The sequence below is a fragment of the Mauremys mutica genome, chromosome 3 (genome assembly GCF_020497125.1).
Source record: "Mauremys mutica isolate MM-2020 ecotype Southern chromosome 3, ASM2049712v1, whole genome shotgun sequence".
Lineage (NCBI taxonomy): Eukaryota > Metazoa > Chordata > Testudines > Geoemydidae > Mauremys > Mauremys mutica.
Genome location: NC_059074.1, coordinates 7,261,773 through 7,288,173, shown reverse-complemented (window position 1 = coordinate 7,288,173; position 26,401 = coordinate 7,261,773). Strand labels below are relative to the sequence as shown.

The following is a 26,401-nucleotide window of genomic DNA, read 5'->3' as shown; positions in this document are numbered from 1 at the left end:
AGCTGGTGCCACAACTGGAACAGACCCTCTTCCCCACCCCCTCCCACCAGCTCCCACAGCCAGGTCCTGTGCCGAGCTGTTCTCTGAAGAGATGGGCCCTGATTAATTGCTCTCATCCTAAAAGCTCCAGAGAGGCCATTTTATCAAGGCCTCTCAGTTAATCAATGCCCTAAAAGCCTTATCCGGCTGTAGTGGCCAGCGAGACCTCACTTGCTGGAAATCGATGTGGTGTGTAGGGCTCGGTCTAGCTGGAAGGCTCTGTCTGCAGGCCAGCCGCTCCAGCTCTCTGCCTTCTGGCTCAGAGCTGGATGGACTGCACCTCAGCCTTTCTGCTTTTTCCAGGAGTGAGAGGGCAGCTCAACCCCACACATGGGGCCGTGAACACCAGCATTGGCTGGTCTTTCAGTGCAACCCGACCCAGGGATCTGGCGGTCGCTCCTTTCCACTATCTTCCTTCCTAATGTGCCCTTGGAACTCTGTAACAAGGAGGCTTCCGCCATCGCCTCCGGGAGCCCACTCCACCGCCCAGCTGGGACAAAACCATTCTGAATATCTAGCTTCAGTTTTTCCTCACTTCCCTTCGGGACGTCACTCCTTGTCCTGCTGGCCTTAGCGATAATTCACCTCTCCATGGGCACAGCTAGCTTGAAGCTAGTTATAACCTGTGATCGGATACCCTCCCCCGTCTTCCCTGGCTCTATCATCCGGGCTCCCTCAGCCCCTCCTCTTCTCTACTCCTTGCATCATCATCACTTCCGCTGCCCTGCACTGGACTCTCTGTGGCTCACCACAGAGCTGAACGTCTCTTCTCCCAGAAATCCCAGCCACAGGTGCCTTCTGCCCTCCCACCGCTTTCCTCACTCCAAACTGCAGCAAGATTTTCTGCTGCTCCATACCTAGAAAAAGGGATCTCTCATTAGAAGAGACATCCCGGGCTTTATCTGACAAATCCTCACTCTTAGGGAGATCAGAGGGATTTTGAACTTCACTTCACTGCAGCCAAACAAGTGTCTCCTACAATCAGATAACACCAGCCTAGGAAGCTATTGTTTCTCATCGATGGGGGGAGAGGGTGGGAAACCTGTTAATTAATGTCTGACAATACTGAATTGCTGGCCAAGCATTATTTCCAAAAGACTGCAAGAGCTTCTGGGAAGAACAAAGCCAAACAGCGCCAGGCCCCCAACAGGCCTGCCGTTAGAGACAGAAAGAAGAATAAGACCGAGACACCGAGAGGAGATGTTTCATTTGTATTAATGACCAAAGTTCATGGCAAACACAGAACAGGCTACACGCACCCCCGAGAGACGACTTTCCTGCCCACAGTTACAGAGAGATGCAGACAGGGCAGCCCCGTCCGCTCAGCCCTGATCCCCAAATTAAAGTCACCCACGCTGTGCATCCCTCTCCCACCCCGTCGTGTCACCTCCCCTAACAGCCAGCGTCACCGACCCTTTGTTCGTTTGGACTCTTTCTTGGACACTAATGATGAGGAAGTAAAAATGAAACCGTGGAGAGGATTGTAGACTTCCCAAATGGGGTGTGTCTATTCCCCCCCAGCCCTCCCCATCCTCCCTCCAACAAACACCTCCCTGCCCCATCTCTCTCCTCCCCATCTCCCCTCCCTCCCCCAAAACAAATAGGATGGCTTCACTGGTCAATTCTTTACATTCACAAACAAAGCAAGCAGAGGAACTCCCCATCATCGGTCGCAAAGCTTCACCGGCGCTGTCAGTCCAAACCGCCACCGTCCTGGCCTCTCTACCTGGAGGCTTCTTCCTTGAGCTCCTTGTTTTTCCGCACCTCTTCCGCATGTTTGTCCTGGGGGGAGGTGGAAGGGGGACCCTGTTAGTGTGCTGGGCTTCAGGACTCAAGGATGGGTAGCGACAAGGGGACTACGGAGGGGTTTGACTGAGAGGCAAGGACAGAAAGAGTGTGGTGGCCCAGGTTCCTCCCTGGCGTAACAACACCAAAGCCACCGGTGTCATACCGGGGGTGTGATTATTAAGGTCTGCAATGGTGCCCAGACACAGATAGTCCTTGGCCCCGATCTAGAAAGGCAGAGCCGATCAGACAAGACCACACTGAGTGTCCCAGAGACTGCCGTGAACGTAGGGCATGTCCACACTGCATTTAAAAATCCATGGCTGGCCCGTGCCAGCTGATTCAGGTGCGCGGAGATCAGGTTCCAGGACTGTTTAATTGCAGTGTAGACATCCAGGCTTGTACTGAAGGCCGGGCTCTAGGAGCCTGCAAGGTGGGAGGGTCCCAGAGTTCAGGCTGCAGCCTGAGACAAAACATCTACACAGCAATTAAACAACCCTGTGAGCCCGCGTCAGCTGGCATGGGCCAGCCGTGGGTTTCTCACTGCATTGTAGGCCTGTTCTTAGATTGGCCTTCTTTGTCTCACTCTCTTGGTCTCTGATACAAGGTGAAGGTTGCAGAAGGTGTTTGGAGGAGGCTAGTGAGGAGGGGAGTTGGTGGAGGAGCAGGACCAGTTTCACCGGCGTTGGAATGGATTTATTTATATATCTTCCAGGAGATATAAGAGGCCTAATAATGTTCAACAGGTGTGGCCCACGGGGGAGTGTGTCTGCCAAGGCCTCCTCGCTGGGTTGTACCAAAGTGCTGTCCTCTGTGGATGGCGCCCGGAGGGGGCGCTGTAACCCAGGAGGCAGGGGAACTGCATATAGGGGAGCCCAAGGCACTGGGCTTAGGAGACAGGAGATGAAACTGAGGAAATGAACTTTAGAATGAGCCAGTTCCCAGGCCGTGGAATCTCCCTAGGAAAGGGCTGGGCACTGCTTTGCTCGGGTCCTTACAAACTGGCCTGGACAAAGCAGCGGGCAAGATTCTAAGGAGGGACCCGTGGTGAGGGTGCTCCTCTGAGCCTCGGGAGACCTGGGTTCAAATCCCTGCTCTGCTCCAGCCGCTCTGTGCCTCAGTTCCCCCATCGGGACAATGGGGCTCATTGCACTGCCCTGCTGCCCAAAGGGAAAGGCAGTAAAGACTGTGATGTGCTCAGATATGGGGCCGTCGAGGTACCTTAAACCGAGGAAACGGGGGTCAGCAGCTGCCCTTGTGAGCTAGCCGACAAGCCCAGCTGTTTGTCCGTCCGCCTGGCCTGGTCTCTGACTCCTGTCCGGAACCTCCTGCCTGTCCCCCAGGGTCACCCTACTCTGCCAGCCTATTCTGAGCCCAAAGCCTTTCAGAGAGGGATGGGAACCGCCATTTGGAGAGCCCCATCCCAGTGGTGGGTTTCTGGGCCTGGAGTCTCCCTCCCGGGAAGGAAAGGAGAGAGATGGTGGGGTTACCAAGGACCCCTCCCTTTCCACGGGGACAGGGGCAATTACTTCACACCAGCCCAAGTCAGATTAACAGGCAGGCAGGCGGTGGAGGGAAATGATCATCACTGAACAAAGGCAGCTGCCTTCGCCGGCCCTCTACAGCGCAGACCCCGAAATCTGTGCTACCGTAGTGACAGGAGTCAGGATCCCAGGCAGCTCCCCCAACACCCCAATTCCTGCCTCAGTCCGTGATTATCTTGCTGCTACCCAGCAGCTGGAGGTGCTGATTGGGCCCAATGAGTCACGTGATGCAGCCTCCCACAAAAAACACACCCCATAACCAGCAGCTGGAGCTGGCCCCCTTGCAATTAAGAATAAAGCTGCCGAGATTAAAGAGAGCTCGGAGGGAACCAGCCCCAAGGGGAGCCAGGGGAGCAGGGGCCGGCCTGGCGAGGGCGGGGGGCAATGCACTGGGCTGGGTCTCAGGAGAGCAGGATACACTTCCCAGTTCTGCCACAGACTTGGCCTCAAGCAAATCACCCTGGGCCAGCTTTGGAAAGGGGGTTAGGTATTGCCCGGCAGAGCAGAACAAGGCCCAGCCCCTGGGTGACCCGTTGTCTCGCAGAACTTTCGGCCCTGATTTCAGGGCCCCAGGGGATCGTTAGGCCCCTAAAAAGGGGATTTTCTGAAGCAGGCCAGCCAGGAGTGCAATGCGGAGGAGGGGGCGGGCAGGGGTAGGGGCTGAGCTGCTGTGCCTGGCGGATGGGACCAAGGTAGCCACCTCCGGGTGGGATCCTCATCCGTGCACTCTCTCCCAGAGTCAGGTGCCTGAGCCAGCTTGGCGGCGTAGATAGGGGCCCTGGCAGCTGAAAATCCACCCCTCCTCCGCCTGTCTCCCGCTCACACGCTCGGCCTGCATTTCCCTGAGCGGCTGTCCTTCCTCCGGGTCATTCCCACCTTAGCTCTGGGCGGCCTGGCTAAGGCCCTCCTGCTGCGGGGTCCGACGGGTACCCGGTCTCAGGCCTGGTGGACCAGGCCCTGCTGGCGAGCCAGGCAGGCCCCTGCCTCCTCGGGGAATCCCGCTCCGGGGCTGCAGCGGGCCCCTGCCTCCTCGGGGAATCCCGCTCCGGGGCTGCAGCGGGCCCCTGCCTCCTCCGGGAATCCCGCTCCGGGGCTGCAGCGGGCCCCTGCCTCCTCGGGGAATCCCGCTCCGGGGCTGCAGCGGGCCCCTGCCTCCTCCGAGAATCCCGCTCCGGGGCTGCAGCGGGCCCCTGCCTCCTCGGGGAATCCCGCTCCGGGGCTGCAGCGGGCCCCTGCCTCCTCGGGGAATCCCGCTCCGGGGCTGCAGCGGGCCCCTGCCTCCTCCGGGAATCCCGCTCCGGGGCTGCAGCGGGCCCCTGCCTCCTCCGGGAATCCCGCTCCGGGGCTGCAGCGGGCCCCTGCCTCCTCCGGGAATCCCGCTCCGGGGCTGCAGCGGGCCCCTGCCTCCTCGGGGAATCCCGCTCCGGGGCTGCAGCGGGCCCCTGCCTCCTCCGGGAATCCCGCTCCGGGGCTGCAGCGGGCCCCTGCCTCCTCGGGGAATCCCGCTCCGGGGCTGCAGCGGGCCCCTGCCTCCTCGGGGAATCCCGCTCCGGGGCTGCAGCGGGCCCCTGCCTCCTCCGAGAATCCCGCTCCGGGGCTGCAGCGGGCCCCTGCCTCCTCCGGGAATCCCGCTCCGGGGCTGCAGCGGGCCCCTGCCTCCTCGGGGAATCCCGCTCCGGGGCTGCAGCGGGCCCCTGCCTCCTCGGGGAATCCCGCTCCGGGGCTGCAGTGGGCCCCTGCCTCCTCGGGGAATCCCGCTCCGGGGCTGCAGTGGGCCCCTGCCTCCTCCGGGAATCCCGCTCCGGGGCTGCAGTGGGCCCCTGCCTCCTCCGGGAATCCCGCTCCGGGGCTGCAGCGGGCCCCTGCCTCCTCCGGGAATCCCGCTCCGGGGCTGCAGCGGGCCCCTGCCTCCTCCGGGAATCCTGCTCCGGGGCTGCAGCGGGCCCCTGCCTCCTCCGGGAATCCCGCTCCGGGGCTGCAGCGGGCCCCTGCCTCCTCCGGGAATCCCGCTCCGGGGCTGCAGCGGGCCCCTGCCTCCTCCGGGAATCCCGCTCCGGGGATGCAGCTCGGGCTTGGTCTCCGAGCAGCTCGTTAGCTGCAGGGTGGCGCTTTGAAACTTCGGCACCCGGCGGGGGTGGAGGGGGTTAGGCGGGACCTGAGCTGTAGCTCTGACCAGGTCAGTGGCACCGGTTTGATGGACTCGAGTGCCCATTTGCCTGTTTCGGTACCTACATCCCTTTAAAAATCTGGCCTGTCATCACTTTGGGCCTCAGTGTCCCCTTCTGTCCAATAACCCTGCCTCTGACTTTACAGTCTGAATAGACAGGGCCTGCCTCGTATTAAGTGTTTGTGCCGCACACATGGGGCCTTGACCTTGGCTCCTCTGGGTGCTGCTGAGATATACGGGACACCCCAGGGCACCTGTTGGGTGCATCGATGGCCTCTTGCCCTGCCCTTTCCTCACAGCCCCGGGTCCGGCGGCCGGCACTCACCTTCTCCTGCAGGCGTTCCAGCATGGCGGCTAAGTGGGCCTCCCGGTTCTCCTTGTTGGACTCCATCCTCTGCGCCAGCTTCAACTTGGCCGCCTTGATGAAGTTGTTGTTCTCCTCGATGGCTTTCTGGATGACCTCCCGCCCGTGCTCCCGCTTCTCCGCCAGGTGCTTCAGGAGCTCCGCTTCCTGGTACTGCATCCACAAAGCAAACAGGACAAGCCGGCTGAGCGCCGGGCGAGAGCCACGCAGAGTCCCGGGCCCGCTGGGGGCAGGGAGGTGCCTGAGTCACGAGTGGAACCAGCTGTTCAGCTTGCGATACATAACCCCCGCTCCACCCCAGCCACAGCTGCTGCCTAGGAGATTGAGGCCCACAGCGTCAAAGGTATTTAGGCACCTAACTCCCTAGTGGTTTGAGCATTGGCCTGCTAAACCCAGGGTTGTGAGTTCAATCCTTGAGGGGGCCACTTAGGGATCTGGGGCAAAAATTGGTCCTGCTAGTGAAGGCAGGGGGCTGGACTCGATGATCTTTCAAGGGCCCTTCCAGTTCTAGGAGATTGGTATATCTCCAATTATTATTATTATTATAAGTACCTTCGAGGATCTTGGCCTAGTTCTTTAGCTCAAGCTGCGGAGAGTCAGGCTCTTAGCTCCGACGGTTCAAAGCCCAGTGATGGCTAAGGAGCCAGTGATTCCACAAGCCCATGCTATGTGCTAATGTGTTTTCCTGCCTCCAGCTTTTCACTACAGCCCCGTTCTTGGGTTGGCCCATGCCAAGCGACGGGGGGAGCTTGCAGTTTTGGCTAGAAAGAATCAGTGCAAATTCTTCCCCCTGCCACTGCCCCCAATCCCGGTGCACCCATGGGGCCCCGCCGGACTCAGTGGAGTCGCCAAGGGGTGCTGAGGGCAGAGCTTGGCATGGAGTTAAGCCATGCGAAGGGAGATTCAATCCGCTGCCCGGCAGAGCTCCTGGTGGCTGGGTCAGCGGTGGGTAGGGCTGGTAATATTTAAAAACCGGACACTCCTGCCGGAGCCACCCCTGTCCCACCACGTCCCCCTGAGGCCCCACCCCTGCCCTGCCTATTCCCCCCACCCGCAAAGCCCTGCTCCTGCCCCGCCTCTTCCCCTGAGGCCCCGCCCCCATCCACTCCTCCTCCCCCTCTCCCTGTTGCTTGCTGCTTTCCCCCTCCCCCAGGGATTCCTCTGCAGAGCCAGGGCTGGGAGCTGCAGCCGCCCGACGCAGGTAGGAGGAGGTCCCGGCTGAGTAGGGGCCGGCGCAGGTGATGACCTGGCGCCTCCCCGCCTCCCCCGCCTGCAGTAACCGGACTTTGAGTGTCCGGTCAGTAGAGCTGACTGGACACTGTCAGGTCCCCTTTTCGACCATCGAAAACTGGGCACATGGCCACCGTAATGGTGGGGGATGCTGAAGGCTGATCAATAATTCACACGCCGGCAAACCACACGAGGTAGCCAGGTGGCAAACGCCCACTCCGGGATGCCTGCCCGGGCTGGACGAGTGCCCTCAGCAGAGCGGCCCTGGAGATGGCGGACGGCGCTTGGCCGTGGCTTTGCGCGGAGCCTGCCCTTTCCATCCTACAGCCTGGGCCGTCCGGAGGAGGACGCGGGGCCGGGCGTCGTGAGTCTTCACCCCGTGAGCTCACTGCATTCAACTGCTTCTCCATAAACCTCTCAGATACCTCCCAGAATCTCCTGCACCTGTTCCCACGCCATGACGCACCAGCGCCCCAATGTGCTACGTTTCCCCGGGGGTGTCTCCAGCCACACGCAGCGTGAGCCCCGGGAACCCGTCTGCCTACCTTCCGCCGCTCCTCAGCCGCCTCCAGCTTCTTCTGGATCTCCTCCAGGGAGGGGTCGCGTCGCCGGGGCAGGGAGGCGTTGAACTCGGGGATCCCGTCGAAGGACGGCGGCTTTAGGATCACCTCGAAGGACTGGCCTGAGGTGCGCTTGTTCAGCTCGATGACTTCCATGTCCGAAATGACGCACCAGGTGAGGTCGACGGTGTCTGCTGGGAGAGCGAGCGAGCAAAGGAGGAGTTACCGCTCGCACACTCACACTGCCCCCTGCAGCCACTCACACCCGCTCGCACACTCACACTGCCCCATGCAGCCAAGCACACCCGATCACACACTCAACCCCCCACCTGCTTGTATATTCACACTGCCCCCTGCAGCCACTCACACCCACTTGCACACTCACACTGCCCCCTGCAGCCACTCACACACTCACTCTCCACAGCTACTCACACCCGCTCACACACTCACACTGCCCCCTGCAGCCACTCACACCCACTTGCACACTCACACTGCCCCCTGCAACCACTCACACCTGCTCACACACTCACCTTCCACTGCTACTCACACCTGCTCACACACTCACACTGCCCCCTGCAGCCACTCACACTTGCTCACACACTCACCCTCCATTGCTACTCACACCGCTCCCTGCAGCCACTCACACCTGCTCACACACCCACCCTCCACAGCTACTCACACCCACTCACACACTCACACTGCTCCCTGCAGCCACTCACACCTGCTCTCACACTCACCCTCCTCAGCTACTCACACCCACTTACACACACACTTGCCCACTCACACCCCTGCAGCTACTCTCACCCACTCACACTCACATTGCCCCCTGCAGCCACTCACACCCACTCACACACTCACAGCATCCCCTGCAGCCACTCAGTCACACCTGCTCACACTCACCCACTCACATGCACATCCACTTGCACACTTACTCCAGCTACTCACACAACTCACACTCTGCCCCCACCGCCATGCAGTCGCATTGGCTCACACACTCACACCCACTTGCACACTCCCACTCAACCCCTCTGCATCTACACACAGACAATCCCCCACAGCCACTCACACCTTCTTGCATACTCACACCCACTTACACACACACTTGCCCACTCACACCCCTGCAGCTACTCTCACCCACTCACACTCACGTTGCCCCCTGCAGCCACTCACACCCACTCACACACTCACAGCATCCCCTGCAGCCACTCAGTCACACCTGCTCACACTCACCCACTCACATGCACATCCACTTGCACACTTACTCCAGCTACTCACACAACTCACACTCTGCCCCCACCGCCATGCAGTCGCATTGGCTCACACACTCACACCCACTTGCACACTCCCACTCAACCCCTCTGCATCTACACACAGACAATCCCCCACAGCCACTCACACCTTCTTGCATACTCACACCCACTTGCACATTCACAGTCTGCCACCCTTAGCCACTCACTCACACTCAGTTCCCCACCAGCCGCTCACACTCACATCCGCTCATGCTTAATCCTCTGCCATCCGCTCACACCAACACACACATACTCAGTCCCCCAGCAGCCATTCACACCTTCAGTTCCCCTGTATTAACACACACACGTGCTCACGCACCCTGCATTCAGTCACCCAGGTTCACACTTCTCCTGGTTTACTCACTCCCCATTCACCACTCTTTTTCTCAGGCATTCTCCCACGCTTCCCCCAGCATTCACACACACGCCCCCTTGCACCAACGGTCACTCATCCATTTCCTCACCCCTTATCTTCTCATTCTCGCTCACATGCCCGCGCGTCTCAGGCTCCATCACCCGCTCTGAGCTGACCCCCACCCCTCCGCCAGTCCATTGTTCAAAGCACAAAACACAGCAGGGGTTACGGCTTGTCCCTGGCAAGGAAGCTGCGGCTGGACTGGCTTACGATGGGCAGTGTGAACTCAGAGCGGGCCTGGCTGGGGGTACCAGGAGAGTGCTTAGCCTGCCCGGATACAGGCAATGCTCTGCTGAGACATGGCCCTTCAGGGGCCAGGTTCAGCTTAGAGCAGATAGAAGTGAATCGTGGATTATTTGGTGGGGCGACTGGAGGCTGAATGGAAAAATCTGGGGAGAAAACTTGGTTTGGTTCAAACTGAAGCTGAATTATTTTGGTTTTTCTTGCTGAAATGAAGAACCGGGAAAAAAATAATTGAGTCACACAAAATGTTAAGTTTGACCCAAAAATGAAATGAGTTTTGTTTTGTTTCAGGTGTGTTTTGGGGGAGGTGTTTTTCATCTCTCTCTCTCTCTCTCTCTCTCTCTCTCTCTCATTAGCTAAATAACTAACCATTCCAACCTTTCAGAAAAGCTTTTTTCTGGCAGAAACTATTTGCTGAATCCAACCCAAATTCACTAGCCATTTCATTGACCTGAAAAATGTATTTTTGATGAATTTGCTGTGAATGACACAGTGGCTAAGGGGGTGATGTCCCATTCCAGGGACTGATTCCCCCTGGAGAATAACAGCCTACTACTGCTATTTGCCACACACACAAAATGCGCCCAGCTCTGGGAGTTGTGGTGGATCAGTCCCTCAACATGCGATGCTGTTGCCAAAAAAGCAAATGCAATTTTAAGTTGCATTAACAGAGGCATAACATGCAAGTCACGGGCAGTGATAGTACTGCTCTACTCAGCACTGGTCAGGCCTCAGCTGGAGAACTGGGTCCAGTTTTGGTCACCACAGCATAGAAAGGGTGTAGAGACATGGGAAGGAGCCGGCGGCGAGCGACAAAGACGATCAGAGGAACAGAAGGCCAGGCAGGTGAGCAAAGGCTGAAGGATCTGGGGATGTTTAGTTTGGAAAAGAGGAGATTGCGGGGGGGACATGATAGCGGTCTTCAAATACTAGAAAGGCTGCCATAGAAAAGCTGGAGAAAAGCTGTTCTCTCTTGCCACAGAGGGCAGGGCAAGAGGCAGTGGGGTCAAACTCCAGCATAGCAGGTTTAGATTAAATCTCAGGAAAAACGTCCTCGTTATAAGAACAGCAGGACGATGGAGCAGACGCCTGGGGAGGTTGTGGCAGCTCCTTCGCTGGAGATTTTCAGAAGGAGGCTGGGATAGCATCTGTCTGGGATGGTTTAGACACAACAAATCCTGCGTCTTGGCAGGGGATTACACTCGATGACCCTGGCGGTCCCTTCTAGCCCTGTGGTTCTATGACTCCATGCTTTGGAAACAGAAGATGAAACCAGGCAGGCTACAATGCAGCCAAGAACCCAGTTTTCAGTATGAGCCAATCCTCGTGGCAATCCGGAAAGCCAGGCTCTCTGCCGCTTGAGACCAGCGCCTTCCAGAGTGACGTAACACTGTGTGCCAACACAAGAACAGAAGGTGCAGGGGACATGGCTATTTGGGGGGGGGGGAGCCGGCCACTCCGAGGGCGGTGATGCCCGATTCCTGCGGATCCTTGCTGTCGAGCATGACTGGGTCTGCCGACGCGAGTCACCTGGAGTGACCCATCTAGTTGTGGCTTCCCTGAAATCAATCTGTGCAAACGCCCACCGTCTGCGCCTTGCGTTTCTGACTCCCCTGCCGGTGGGAGCTGGAGCCAACGTTATTATTATCCTCTAGCATCAGCCGAGCGCCTCAGGGAGCACAGTGCTATAGAAAGTAGCTAGGAAATCATGTGCCCTGCCTCTAGATCCTAACAATACAAATAAGATGAAGGGAGACTCAAGGAAGTTAGCTGCTGTCAGACAGGAAGAGACCAATGGGCTACCTGTTCCGGTAGCTTGTCTTTGACAATGGCCAATGCTTCATGCTTCTGACGCAGTGAAATTCCTTTGTACCTGAGGGAGGGGAAGGTGAATTTCTTCCTGATCCCATGTGGTGATCCGGCTGTACCAAGAAGCATGAGGGTGGATGGCCCTGATCATTGTTATCCTAGCCAGAGGCTGTTCTTCATCATGTAAATGCCCAGTGGATTTTTTTAAAACTGTGCTAAGCTAATAGCAATTAGCGAGAGTGGGCTCTGCAGGCTAATTATATACCAAGAAAGAAAGGCGTCTGAGGAAATAACAGCAGATCCGACTAATATCACTGATGTTAGTAATACACTAGCTAAAGGGATGATGTCCCATTCCAGGCACTGGCCTGCCTAGAGGATAACAGCCTCCTACTGCTACCAGCTCATGGAGTCTCTCCCTTAGCTGAAGCGGCTTTTGGAGCAGAAGGTGTGGAATTCAATCACCGCCCTGATCCGGGGTGCGGGTTGTGACGAGCCAGTTTGCTTTCCAGATGAGCTCAGTCTAGTTGATCTCCTGCCTCTGCTCTCGTTATTAAGGGATTTCCCAGCGGTTCCCATGAGAGTCTAGTGAATTCCTCTGGTGCTCAATGTTGTGGTGTAATCCTCCCAGCTGCCAGCAGGTGGCCCGCACCAGCTGCACGGCCCCAACCAGGTGTGGATCCTTCTGGGTCAGCAGGTGTGAACCTCGCCCTTCCTGATCCAGCCTGATGTTTGCTGTGTGGGATCCAGCCATGCAGGGTTCCAGGACGGGGGGGACCCCAGCTGTTTCCCCCACAGCAGGCCCTTGGTAATACCGGAAGGAATTAATGTGCACTGCTCCCCCAACACCGCCCCATCTCCTAACAGGAGCGAGCGTTGTGGGGGAGTGACCTACCTTCGTATTTATACGCTGGTTTGTTCAAGGGGTCGGCCAGAAAGCAGGAGCAGAACAAGGACACGAGGGGGAGCTCCTTCATCTTCTCTTTGTACGCTGCGAAAACACCATTGGGAGCGTCAGTCTCCGCAGCCCTGGCTGATGGCCAGAGACTCCTACCTGCTCTGAGTCGCCTCTGGGATGGAGCAGCTGCGGCTCGCTGATGCGTAGCAGCACTGCGGGGCAGCGGGGAAGTTTGCCGGGAAGGCCCCCAGAGCCAAACGCTCCTTGTCTGTCTCAAGGGGATGAACAAGTCCATCTGAGGGCAGGGATTCCAAACCCGCCACGCCAAACCCTCCCCTCCAGCAGTAAAGTGGGGGGGATGGTGGCTGAGACAGGTCATGGGCTGCTGAGTTTGGTAAACTTCTTTTATACCAATCGCTCCTCACTTTTCACGCCACTTGCCACGGCGATCACACCTGTTAGCCACTGGACCTACAGGCAGGCAAGTGTTGCTCTCCCAGGAGAAACTGAGGCACAGCATGGCCCAGGAACGGAGCCCCAGGAAGCCAGCACCCTACTCACTAGGCTGCCCTGCCCCCTGTTGGAGTTGTAGCAGCAAGGCTGGGTCTGCTGGGCTCTGCTGGGGTGCACCCCAGAACCAGGGGAAGCTGTGACCTGATCCCAGAGTGGTGGCAGCGGTGGGGAAAGGAGGAGGTGGGAGAGCGAAGCGGCACGCCTGGCAAGCTGGACTGCGTTGCGACACCCAGCCCTCCCCACGGCAGCCCCCCAGGAGCACGCTGGGAGCGTGGGCATTGCCCAGGGGGGCGCCCGTCCAGGTGGGTATGCTCAGGGCGGGAGGTTGGGCCCATCTCTATCTGGGCCATCTCCTGCATCTTATGAGCTGCAGGGGCCAAGTTAACCAGGTGACTCTCCCAGGGACCTCAAAGGAACAGGGGCAGGAGCAATTCTGGGCACCTGCCGGGGCTAGGGACGCCTCATCCCCCCACCCTGCCCCGCACATGGCTGATGGAGACGAAGGCCACTGCCTGTCCCGCAGGAAAGGGGTCGGGGCTAGATGCCAGCTGCGCTCTCCCCTCCGTGCTAGCGGGTGGAGCGAGGTGCCATGGGCTGGGGAGATCTCACGGCGCGTCCGTACCGGCCAGAGTCATGGCGCTCGGTTCCTTCTGCAGGCTGGGAATCAAGTGTGGCCAGAAGCTTTCTCGGGGCCTGGAGGAGCAAAGAGACGAGATGGTTAGTGCTCAGCAGGGCTCCCGTTAGCCCTTCGGGGGAGGCGCTCCAGGCAAGCAGGGTGCGCGCACGCACACACACACACAGAGCCACACACACACAGCCACGCAAGCCAGGCCATACGCACCCTTATGAACACAGATCCCACGCATTGCCACTCATAGGCACACAGCACCCACACATGATCCATGGACACACAATCACACGCAGTCACACCCGTCTGGCCAAAATAGACACTGACCCACAAGCGCACACAAACCCCTCAGCCCTGACTTGCAGCCCCCTGGAGCCCCACACCCCGCTGGGCCAGCGCCCCTCGGTCCTGATGTGCAGCTTGTGGGGCTATGCCGGTCCCCACCGCCGCTCCTTTTGCTGATGCACCTGACACGTGCCCTGGCCGAGCTGAGCGTGGGGAGCCCAGCGCTGCCATAACAGGGGCCATTGTAGGCCAGGCTTGAGGAGCGTCAGCGGAGCTGGGGCGGGGGGCCATCAGGACAATGCAAACGGTTCTTTCGGAAGCCAAACAAAACAAAGGAAAGAAAAAAATGGCCACTGGAGCAGACAAAGCTGCTTTTCTTCCCTCCCTGCAGCACAGGAGCCGCTGAAACAGGGCACAGGCCCCACAGCCAGAGCGTTACAGACGCCCGGCGCCCCGCGGCGACCACGCGCGTTCAGCGCGGCAGGGCCTAGACGGGTCTGGGGGTCACGCATTCCAGCTTCACTGGCCCCCTGCTTGAGACCAGTTCTCCCAGGTGGGGGGTGCCCAGCCAGGCCCCTTGTCCATTGTCCTGCCCGGCGCCCATCCCTGCAGGATCACAGCGCCGCGGGTGACCATGGGCCGGAGAGTCTAATACTCATGTCCCAGCTAACGCTCCTCGGTGAGATGTAGCCATCACACAAAGGATCCCTCAGACCAGTGCCCGGGAGCTGGGAGCCTGGCCTGGAAAGACCCACTCGACTACTGGGGCATGTGCCTCTGAAGTCATGTACCAGTGAAGTCAGCTCTCCTACAGGTCCTAGGGGCCCAGCAGGCGTCTCCTGGCCATTCAGCCCTGTGTGCGTGGCCCGCGAATCCCCGCCACGTTACACAGCTGGCGCCTCTTGTGTCTGGACTCAGCGCCCTTTCAGAGCCCAATTTCTTTTCCTTGTGATACAGCAGGAAGTGCCCCAATTAGTTCCCAAGGCCAAGAGACCCCTGGGGGCGAATTGGCTCAGGCCCTGAAAGGAAAAGGGGATTGATGATGGGACATGCTGAGGACGCCGCCTGAACCCGTCTGCCCGGGTTCTGGGGTGACAAGGGACGTAAACGAGCCTCCGTCGATAGCCCGAGGTAGAAACAGACGCACAGACAGAGCCCAGCTACCACAGGCATTGTGCAGTCATGGTCCAACCCGCTGCACCTTGCAGTTGGGACACTGTATTGTATGGGGCCGTGACTCTACTAAATAACCCAGTACACGGCCCTTTCCAGCTCTCTGCAAAGGTGGGTAAGTCGGATTATCGCCACATTACAGATGGGGAAACTGAGGCACCGGGCGGTGACCTGATGTGCCAAAGGTCCCACACAGTCAGGGGCAGAGCTAGGAGTTAAGCTGAGGTCCCCTGTGTCCTATCCCCACCCTTCCTACAGGCTCATTTATCACTGGTTGCACATTTTTCCTCAAAACAGTTTTCTGTCAGAAAATGGCATTTTGATTCACCTGAAATCGTATCGATTTTGACAACCTTTCGTTTTGAAAACACGACCCGTCCTGTTTTGGAAATGTTGCTGCAGCCCATTCTGACCTTTTCAGAATGGAAAGCTTTGCTTTTTCGTTTGGAAACGGCTTTGTGTCTCGAAATTTGCTTTAATTTATATTTTGAAAAAGAATAAATTAAAAAGGGTCAAAACTGAAACAAAATGTTTGAAATGTGCCGGAGACGAGATGTTTTGATTGACTAGAGTTTAAACGAAACTTCAGAATTTTGTTGTGTGAACATTTTCGATCTTTAGTCCTGATTCAGACTGAAGTGTTTGTTTCTTCAGTATTGCAGTGGTCTTCACAGAAAGGACGTCTGATTTCTGACAAGCTCTGAGGTGCCTCACAGCACAGACAGACAATACTTGGTCCCTCTCCCCGCTTATGTAACAAGCTGCACTGACATCATGTCCCGGTCTGATAAAAGATAGCAGCCTACTACCTCTACCTGCTATTGGAGTTACTCCCTTAGCTCAGTTGGTAGAGGCCTGTCCTGAGGTTCAAGCCCATCTGATGACCCCAAACTAGGATTCTGCCCCCCTTCCCCAGCACCAGTGCTTTCCCCGACCCCTAGTCTGTGACTGTGGATTGGATCCCGCAGGTTCTCTCTGCACAGGGGTTGCTTAAGCGGCCATGGCAAAGGTTGGGAAGAAGTGGTATGATTTCCCACCAAGAGCCTCACCCCGGAGCTCTTTAGATCAACTCTTTTCATTTTCAAAGCAAACACTTTCATACCTTTCTCCACCCTGCACATCAAAACAATTAGCGGCTGCGGCATCACACAGGCAACCCTACAGTGACAAACCAGCATGGAAAGCTCAGCCCTCACGAACAACCCTCTGATAAATAAATCAGCGAGGTCCACTCAGTAGATGACCCTACAATAATAACCCAGCAGGTGCAGCCCACCACTCATGAGCAGCCCTACCATAATAAATCAGCGTGAGCAACCCAATAGCAAACCAGTGTATGGAGTCCAACACTCGCAAGCAACCCTACAATAACAAAGCAGCAGGCACAGCCCAGCACTCTCACAGCAGCCCTACAATACCAGACCAAAGGTCAAATGTGAGTCTTGCTTACGGACAACCCTACAACAACAAAGCAGGGTGCAAAAGCACAGCAGGAGGGACTAGCTTTCCCCCAGGGAACTAGGTTTTGGTATTGATTGGCAACAGAAAGAGGGTTTTCAGCTATGAAAAATACCTCCTCCCTCTTCCGCCTGGAGCCTTTACACTCAAGAGCAGCTGCTTAGCCAGCTCAGCCCAGGGTGGAGTCTGATCTCCGGGTGCAGTTCTGTCTGTGCCCTGGGGTCTCCAGGAGGGCAGACGAGTCCCGTCTGGCCTTTAATCCGTGTTCTCGCACTGAGCAGATCTCCACAACAGCTGCTTCTCTGCCTGCCCGGCTCTGAGCTGTGACCCGCCCAACCCCCCTGATGGGAGGCCGGGCTGGCAGAATGGGAAGTGTCCTGTACTATCCCTGCCCAGGCACAGTGGATAAAATCAGGCGCTGGCCTCTCTTTAAATGGAACAGAGCTGGAAAAGGCGCCACAATTAAAATTCTTCCCAGTGGCCCCGGTTCATTCCCCAGCGCACAGGCCTTCATTCATCTACTCATCCCGCTGCCCCGCTCTCCCCAGCTCCGGCTGGTCTCTGACCCCAAAGTGGGGGGTGTTGGACTAGCACGTAGCCCTGCTGCAGATCCTTTTGAGGAGCTCAAAGCCTCTTGGATTGAATCAGCCCAGAGAGGTGGGGAAAGCGTTTCAGCGCCATCGTACACATAAGGGAAACTGAGGCACGGAGCAGTGACGGGTGGGTTTTCAATGTTAACCCAACGCCGTTCCCATTGAGGTCAGTTGTAAACATCCCGCTGGCTGCAATGATAAAACATCCATTGACTTGGGTGGGAGCGGTGCACGGCCAACGCTGAGCGTCGCTGGAAAGCCCCCGCCATGGCTAAGGAGTGGGGCCAGGACTTGAATTCCAAAGGAGGGTGCCCCATGGCTGTGCATGAAAAGCCCCGGCTCAGCAGCCTGGCACAGGCCGTTCCACCCAAGACAGGGCAGTGCAGCCAGCGGTCCCTTCCATGACTGGCCAGGTGGGAGGGAGGCGCTAGGCAGCACAGGCTGTGAATCAGCTGGGAGCCAGCGAGAACCACATGGTCTGTCTGTGTCCAGCAGCCTCCATAGAGAATCCCCATCAGAATCATTCCAGCCCATTCCCGTGTCTCTCTCTCTCCCAGGGGACGCCCAGGCTGTTCGGGCCGGGACAGCACCAGCGCCCCCCAGTACAGGCCCCCTGGTGTTTCTGGGGCTCCCACACTAGGGCTGGTGCAGCTTCCAAGTGCAGGGTGGCGAAAGGGTGGCTCACTTGGACGCATGGCCAGGGAAGAGCCTTTCGGGGTCAGGATGCTGCCCCCTGCTGGAGCGTCTCACCAGAAGCCGTTCAGGGCACGTGGCGGGCACCCAGGTGCTGCTCCGTTTAGCCAGCTGAGATCCCAGCAGCCGGCCCGGCGCACCCTACGCCTGGCAAACGCCAGCTGCCTTCCTTTGGTCGCAGCGTCACTGAGTTCAGGCATACAAGGGCTGTCAAGGGCTCCACCTGGGAGGACCCAACTAAGGGATTGAAGCGCCACTGTGATCCAGAGCAGCCGAATGCCAAAGGGCAGCCAGACCACGGGACCCCCGACCCCTGAGCTAAAGCCCCCGGTGGCTGGGCACCTGCTGTCTCCCCATTGTGGTAGGCGATTGCTAAGGGCAGTGCCACAGATCCACAGCCGCTTCCCCCATTCTAGCCCGTCCCTAGGTATCAACACGCATTTCTCTGCCTAGCTACGAGAGCCCTTCCGGGGGGGTTGGGTTTGACGCAGGAATCTCTTGGGGAGGGAGAGCACAGGCCGGACGAGATGGGCGTAAATGGTCCCTTCCGGCTGTGGATTCTAGGCTCGGGGTTCCATCCCTACCTCTGCCACTGAGTGCGCTCTGCCGCATTGGGCAGGCTGCGTGCCTCAGTTTACCCAGCTCTGAAAAGGAAGTAATGATCGTTACCTACCCAGAAGGGAGGCTAATAATAGATTGACTCTTATAGATCTCCAGCTCCTTGGGGCGGGGGCTAGACCATATGCTTGTAAAGCATCCGGCATAGTGAGGGCCCAGGCTTGCTGCGCTCTCTAGGCGCTACCCAGGAAGGCTAACAACAGTGTATAGTCAGCTAGTGTCTTTTGTGCAAAGTTCCCAAAGTGCTTTGCAAAGCAGGGTAAAGCTCCTCACCATCGTTGTTACAAATGGGGAAACTAAGGCAGGGAGCTGTTAAGCCTCTGGTGCCAGCTTACACAGAAAGGCCATGGCAGAGGCAGGCCAGGAGCCCCACCCTTCACCTTGCCAGGGCCAGGGCTGGACAAGACTTTCATAATAAGGACTAACTCAACCCCTAAGGGACAATCAAAGCCAGGGCTTGGCCCGGGCTCGGTGAAAGGTCCAGCAAGGTCTGCAAGCGCTGCCTGAGTGCCCGGCAAGGCTGGCTCAAGAGCTGGCTACTGAAATTCTACGGACGGAGTGAAGCCCTTGACAAAGCCCTGGCTGGGATGATTTAGTGGGGTTGGTCCTGCTTTGAGCAGGGGGTGGGACTAGATACCTCCTGAGGTCCCTTCCAACCCTGAGATTCTATGAGTTTATGACTCTAACCTGCTTTCCAAGAGCTGTCAAGCCAGGGATGGGCAGGCAATGCAATTCCCAGCCAGGTCTGCTGTGCCCTATTGAACTGACCTGCTCCAGTGTGTGCGACCAGGGTACCGGGGAGTCGCAGAGAAGTGCTGAGCCTCTGCAGCACATGGGAGCATGGAGGGGGCTGGTGCCGAATGGCCTGGAGCCTGGCCCAGTGGCACGCAGGGGTGTGCTGTATTTGACAACACCCATGTGTGTGTGGGCTGCAGAGGAGAAATCCATTGCAGTGGGCCGGATAGGGGGTCAGGTGAGGTGCCTGGGTCTGTTGATGGAGGACGGGGTGTCAGTCGCTGGGCAGGCGGTGGGGGGGGGGGAGGTTGCAGGAGAGATGGGGGCTGCAGATACATGTAGGCATTGCTCCAGGGTGTTAGCGGTTAAAGCAGCATCCTTGGTGCCACCCTCCTCTTGGCATGCAAAGTGCAGTAGCTAAGGTCACTGAGCTGGGATTGGCACAGGGATGGGATTGGCCCAGGGCCCCCGGTGGAGCCAGCTGTGGGCCCCCGGGTACCTCCTGGCATCCAGAACCAGCTCTAAGAACCAGCAGGTCCTGGGTCAACACTGTGCCACATAAACAAGCCCCGCAGCGGAGCGAAAGAGGAACCCAAACAATGGGCACTGCCTCGTGCCAGGCCCAGGGAGCCGGCCGTGACCTGGCGTGCTGACAATGGATGGATTGTTTCCTCCAGCTGGGGGAATGGCTGGGTTTGGAGCTGTGGCGGAATCACTGGGCCCCATCTGATCCCGCCCCTCGCCTGGGTCTGGGGCCGCACCTACCAGGCAGGTCCAGAAGCAGGGCCCAGATGGGGACAACTTTCCTCCTGACTAGCGAGGTACGGCCAGGAGGTGACAGGCCCGGCGGGAGAGGCTTTGAGCAGTGGCCTGTTCGGATCACGAGAGAACGTGGCAGGCGGGGAGCTAAGAACCTGCCTGCCAGATGCCAGCTGTTACCTGGGGAAGCAGCAGAACCCAAGTGGATCTGCCCCAGCAAATCTCCAGGAGTCACCCGACCTCCTTGCTATGGGTTGGGGTGAGGGGCTGTGGTGGTGTGGGGGGGAGGGAGGTCTCAGAGGAAGGGGTTTCCTCCCTGTTGCGAGGGCTCCTATCTTCCTTGGCCTTGTGGGTGGCACGTCCCGGTCACTAAGGGCCCTGCACATTGTCAGAGCGAGAGGACTAGGAAAGGACAGTAACCCTGCTGGCCACGCCGGGCTGGCTTCTAGCCATTAATGCCCAGAGATAGAGGATAAATGAGGTCACCTCCGTGCATCTCAGAGCAGGCCTGCAGCTGCCCCGCCCCCTGCTATCCCAGTCCTGGGATATCCCATTCCTCACACAGCCCTGACCAGGTCCCTCCCTCCTGACCTGCAGCCCCCCGGCTATCCCAGTCCTGGGCTCTCCACACAGCTCTGCTGAGGCATCGCAATCCTGACCTGCAACCCCTCCACCCCCCCACTATCCCTGTCCTGAGATCCCCCACTGAAGCTCCTCAGTCCTAGCCCGCAGCACCCCTTGCTATCCCAGTCCCCTCAGCCCCGCTGAGGGCCTTCAATCCTGAGCCACAGATGAGCGCCACCGATTCTCCATATTGCTCAGATCCCCATCGCCTTGTCTCAGGGGAAGCCCAATGGCCCAGAGCGATAGAGACCTAGTCACATCACACAGGAGCACTGGAACCTCGGTAGAAATGGGAGGGGGGGTCACTGGTGCTAGAATTGTGGCACTGCCCCCTGCTCCTACTCTCCTCCCCCCAGGCCCCACCCCCTGGCCAGGCCGGAAGCTGGAGCAGAGCCATGATAAGAGCTGCCCAGGGAGCCCCCGACCATTGTGGGGAGCCCCAGACCCCCCACGTGCCCTGGGTGGCGTGCCCCAGAGGGTAGGGACACAGGCCAAGGGCTGCTCTCAGCTACTACACCCATGTTAAAAAGTGGGTGGGCCATGGCCCCTAGGACCCCTCCCTTGGTTCCGGCACCCCTGACATCCCAGCAGGAGGAGAGTTTGCCTAACTGTTCTTTGATCCTCTGGGACTGGAGATCACAGCGGGCCCTGGGGCCACCGTCACCACGTCTGGCCCTCTCGCTCTCCCATCAGAACCCACAAGTACATGAGAAACCAATGGACTGTCCTAGGCTCCAATGGCAGGCGAGGCGGAGCGGCCAACACCTGACTCATCCAAGGTTCTTTGGGGGGAAGGTCCCTCTCTTTTGGAAGCACCTGGCCTCTCTCCATGGAAACCCCTTGTTAAAACGCTGTTATTTCCTGGACAGCCACCCAGCCAGGGCTTAGCAAAGAGCGCCCCTATCCGGGGATGTCACACTCACCGCGATAGGCTGGGCCACATGGGAAAGGGGTTAATGGTGGGGAGCGGGTTGTGCTGGTGTCTGAACACCAAACGGGTGTCATTGCTGGACTGAATCCTGCTGCTATTGCGACAGGTACTCTGGACAAACCTAGCCTAGCGAAATAGGTCAGAAGTTATTAACCCATCGTTCCCCCAACTCCCCGGCACCAAGCTAAGCCATCGTTCCCCCCAACTCCCCGGCACCAAGCTAAGCCATCGTTCCCCCAACTCCCCGGCACCAAGCTAAGCCATCGTTCCCCCAACTCCCCGGCACCAAGCTAAGCCATCGTTCCCCCAACTCCCCGGCACCAAGCTAAGCCATCGATCCCCCAACTCCCCGGCACCAAGCTAAGCCATCGTCCCCCCAACTCCCCGGCGCCAAGCTAAGCCATCGTCCCCCCAACTCCCCGGCACCAAGCTAAGCCATCGTTCCCCCCAACTCCCCGGCACCAAGCTAAGCCATCGTTCCCCCCAACTCCCTGGCACCAAGCTAAGCCACATGCTGCGGCAGCGTGGACTTCACAGTTACCAGACCTCCTGCCCCCCAACCCAGCCTGCTGCCTTTTCAGCTAAGGGGGAATTTCCCCCGCTGCAGCTGTGCGCAGGCTGATCCCACGGGTGGCTGTTGCCACTAGAGGCCGACATAGTTACAAGACGCGGGAGGGGCTCTGCCATGCCATGCAGCGTGGGGACAGCCTGGCCAAGCATGCATGGCCCGGCCACCTTGATTGCAACCCCTCTGCTCCGACTGAAACGCACGTTCCTCAGCTGCTAATGAAGTGTGCTGCAGGGGCCGCGGGCTGGCCCTTCTGAAGGCCTGATTGAAGTGAAACAATTCCTCCCAGTGGCTGTTTGTCCATCTCTCAGCACTGCCACACAAAGCTCCACATTGTACCTCTTTACTCAAGAGAGGCTAAGAACTGGGATAGCCGGGGGGCTGCAGGTCAGGAGTGAGGGGCACCAGCATCCCGGCTGGAAACAGCCCGTAGGCCAGGCAGGCTGCGGGGCAGGGAGCCCATCGGGACTGTGGAAGCAGGCGCTGGAGGTTAAAACAAGCCCATTTAGTTTTGCTGTGAGTGCTGCTGTTCGCTAGACAGAGGCAGCAGCCGCCCTGCATAATGCCAGATGAGCTCATCTGGGCTGAACAATGAGGCGCCCGTGCGTCTGGCAGGGCAGGTGCGATTTGCCAGCACAGCCCTCCCCAGGCGGGGACACCTCCACCCTCCCAGGGCTGGTTCAGCTTTTAAAAGCTCAATGCATTTCTGGGCCCTCCAGCCGCTGCCCAGTTCTTCTCTCGCTCACCTGCCCCTCCCCCATCTGAAATAAATATTTAAAGACATCACAAGGAACGAACGTTTCCTGCCTCCATCAATAAGGCAGACTCCCCCCACCCCGCTTTCCAGCACTGATAGCACCCACCCCCCATCCCCTGGCTGCTTCCTCACCTCTCGCTGCTTTCGTGCCTGCTGGTCCCATCTAGCAAGCCAGGGGACGCCTCTTTGGAACGCTCCGTCTCCGGGACGTCCCACCTGGGAACCCCCGGGCCAGACCCCTACAATCCCGCCCCACCCCAGCTGGCTGTCAGGTGGGGCTGCCCCCAAAGGCGACATCCTCGGGGCATGTTCCGGAACAGGGAGTGACCCTAACTCACCCCACTCGGGGCTAATGGAGTTTTCCGCCCAAAGGTTGGGTGGGATGCGTGGACAGGGAGGCAGGGATTTGCAACCCTCCTCTCTGCCAGATGGGAAGTGGAATCAGACAGACCCACCTGTGCTCTGGGTACAGCCGGCGAGCCTTGAACTCAACGGGCCTGATCCTGATCCCACGTACACTGACTACCCCATGTGAACTCACTTCAGTGGGGCGACTCCTTATTTACACCAGCTGGAGATCAGAATCAGGCCCAATGCACCTATTGTGGGGTTGAGAAGGAAAGAAAGAGAGAGAGATAAAACCCCATGCGGTCCAGGCTATGGCTAGCCACATTAGTATGAAAGAAAATGTCAAACACAGAGGATCCTGCCCCAGAGTAAAGACTGGCACCCACTTCTGACAGGAGAACCAACCAGTGCATTTAGATTTGGACTCACTGCACTTTCTCCCTGCCTGGGTGGATGCAACCCCAGCTGAGCAAAGGCAGCCCTGCTCTAAGCACAGATGAGCTCTGGGATGAGGAGGAGGAGGAGGAAGGAGCTGGCACCCAGCTGTTGGGGTGGAGCTGGGCGTCTCTCTCTTGGAGTGGTCCAGTGGCTACCAATCCTGGATGTGGCTACCTCACCTGCATGCTGCTACAGGCACCGGAGCCTGCGCCTCACCAAGAAGCAAAGCAAAGTGGGCCCTCCCGAGGCATGAGAGCGAGCCAGCAAGTGGGAGACAGACAGACAAAGAGGGAGCCTGCAGCTGGTCCAGTGACGGGGAGCCACTCTGCATGGGGGGATCGCGGCGCTTTCAGACCCAGCCCGGGCTTTTCGCAGACACGGACTAGAAAGACGGCAAACGGTGCCACTGGGTTTTGTAAAACTCCCTCGTGCCACTTCCTCCCCATGGGATTGTCCTGCCAACCCAATGCCAGGCACAATCCACCTGGGATCCCAGGGTTCAACCCCACCAGAGCAACAGACCCCCACGCTGGCCTCCCTCCCTGAGCTCCTCGCTGCTTTGCCACTTACCCCCAGCACCTGCTCTGGCTGCCGCTCCTCCCGGTGCTGCTCATTCACTTAATGCTGCTAAGGGCTCCTGCCAGCATCAGCCCTGCTTGCCAGCCTCTCACCATGACATCACCTCCCAGCCAGCCGATTGGCCGAGCCCAGGGCCGCTGCTGATTGGGCAGCCTCTTGTCAGGGAAGCAGGGATTGCCTGAGTAACTCCTTGCAGGCCAGGTACCCAGAGGATGATGTCACACAAAGAAGCTATTTTCAGCAGGGGGGGAGCAAAGCTGGCCGGAGGGATCCAGGGAGCTTTGGAGAACCCTATTAACGGCCATTACAGGGATGCCCAAATGCACCAGCCAGGATCCTGCCCGCACTGCGCCACGCAATGAACTCGCACCTCCAGCGAGACACTAGGGTGACCAGACAGCAAGTGAAAAATCGGGACGCGGGTGGAGGGTAATAGGAGCCTTATAAGAAAAAGACCCAAAAATCGGGACTTCCCTATAAAATCAGGACATCTGGTCACCCTAGGAGACATGATCCCTGCCCTGAAGAGACTCCAATGTCCATTAAACAAACAAAGAGACAGAGGATGAAAAATCAGCCACGTCTCACTCAGTCCGTCACACACCCAACAGCAGGGTCAGATTCTCAGCTGGTTTAATTCCCTTGCTGCCCTCAGGGGAATCTCACCCATACATGATGGAAAAGCCTATTTTGTCCAGGCTAGTTTTAAAAGTCTGAAACAACGAACCTTCCCCACTAGCCTACAGCCCCTACCACATCTCCCCAGGCGTTTTTCCTGCTGCGCAGGGTAAATCGTCCTTTTCTGAATTTCACCCCAGCCCTCCTAGTTATACCCTCCACTCTCCATCCTAAATCATTATTATTATTTGCATTCCTGTAGCCCTAGGAGCCCGCCCATTGTGCTCGGTGCTGTACTAACACAGGACAAAAAGACGGTTATTCCCCACAGTGTTCATAATCTCAGGATCAGGCAAGAGACCACAGACGGATGGAGACGGGCAGCTGGGGAGTACAGGGAAATGATGAGACAATACCTGGCAGGCCGTGGTGTCAGTGCACCAGCAGCCTGATTGTTCTCACTTGTTTTCCGCAGGCATCGCAGCACAGGAGCGTTCTGAGGGTGGATAATGAGTTCGTTTTGCAGGCGTTTATGAGGAGCTCCTCCCAAGAGGGAGGGGCCACACATATTTAGAACCCCTTGGGTTCCTTCACTGTCCTGCCAACACAGAGAGACGCGGTGCAGATTTTAAAGGGCTCAGCCTCCACCATCAGGGCCAGAAATTCAAAGGTGCTCAGCACCCAACATGCCAACCGCTTTGAAACTCTGGCCCTGGGTCATTTGCTTAGCTAAGGCCTGCCTGGTTCGCGCTCAGTCTCTGCGTCTGTGAGCCATTCCTCCTCCTAGTTCACAAAGCTGGACAGGAAACTTTGTGATCCTTTTTGACCAATCCCAGCACTGAAACGAGCAAGGATAGACAGCGCATACAGTTTTTACCAGGCCAAGCCAGTGCTGACTAAATGAGGCCGGAGCTCCCAAACTGCCCTGGCCTTGCTGAGCTAGCACCTATTCCCACATGGCCCAGCCAAATAGCTCCAAATCCTGGCATTTATTTTAAATAAACCTCAGAAATTCCACTGAAAACCACATGAAGGGACCGTTCCAGTCACGCAGTTAAGCACTCCAGAGTCAGATGCTGCTGGTTTTCTTACAGTTCTAGGTAAAGTTTGGGGTGGCTGCCTATTATTAATATTACAGTAGCACCGAGAGGCCATGACAGAGATTGGGCCCCCACCGTGCAAGGAGCTGTACAAATACAGAGTGAGAGATAATCCCAGGTCTGAAGAGTTTACAATCCAAATAGGACGTAAAGGAAGGATCATTATCCCCATTTTACAGCTGGGGAATGAAAGCACAGAAAGACCGTGTGAGCTGCTCAAGGTCACGCAGGGGGTTTGGAGCAGATCTAGGAACTGACCCTAGATCTCCTGAGTCCCTACCCAGTGCACTAACCACAGGCATCTCCTTCTCCTAGACCCAATCCACCCCGTCCTAACTGCAATCCATTATAGTCAGCCATGCTGAACAATGATCCCCAGCCCCACATCTCCAGGGGACTGTGTGTACTGCACAGAGCGCATCAGACCAGATTAAGTATCTTGTTCCCTCTGAATAGCGGAGGAGCTGCTTCTTTCCCTCCTCAAGGGCTGCATTTCTGGAGCTCGGGGTCATGGCTCCCATTTCCGATTGCCAGAGGTAAGTGGTTGGCTAACGAGTGTGATGCCTGTGTATCCATCCATGGAACATTGTGAATGGATCTGCAGAGCAGTGGGTTCAAGAGGAACTTGATTAATGGCAGG

At 57.8% G+C, this 26,401-nt stretch overlaps 1 protein-coding gene across 4 annotated transcripts; it reads right to left on the bottom strand.

Annotated features, from left to right (window-relative positions):
- Positions 1-1,584: 1,584 nt before the first annotated feature.
- Positions 1,585-24,131, bottom strand: STMN4 (stathmin 4). Of its 4 annotated transcripts, none has more exons than XM_045008524.1 (6): positions 24,035-24,131; positions 13,479-13,549; positions 12,341-12,436; positions 7,675-7,880; positions 5,861-6,052; positions 1,585-1,821 (listed from the first exon to the last, which is right to left on the bottom strand). In XM_045008524.1, the coding sequence occupies exons 1-6, from the start codon at positions 24,076-24,078 to the stop codon at positions 1,762-1,764; spliced, it is 669 nt and encodes a 222-aa protein (XP_044864459.1). In that variant the 5' UTR covers positions 24,079-24,131; the 3' UTR covers positions 1,585-1,761. The 4 variants fall into 4 exon arrangements, with proteins under 4 accessions (XP_044864459.1, XP_044864458.1, XP_044864461.1 ...); XM_045008523.1 differs by having other exon boundaries at positions 1,586-1,821; positions 7,675-7,883; XM_045008526.1 differs by lacking the exon at positions 24,035-24,131 and adding an exon at positions 23,134-23,203 and having other exon boundaries at positions 1,586-1,821; positions 7,675-7,883.
- Between the last annotated feature and the right edge of the window lie 2,270 nt (positions 24,132-26,401).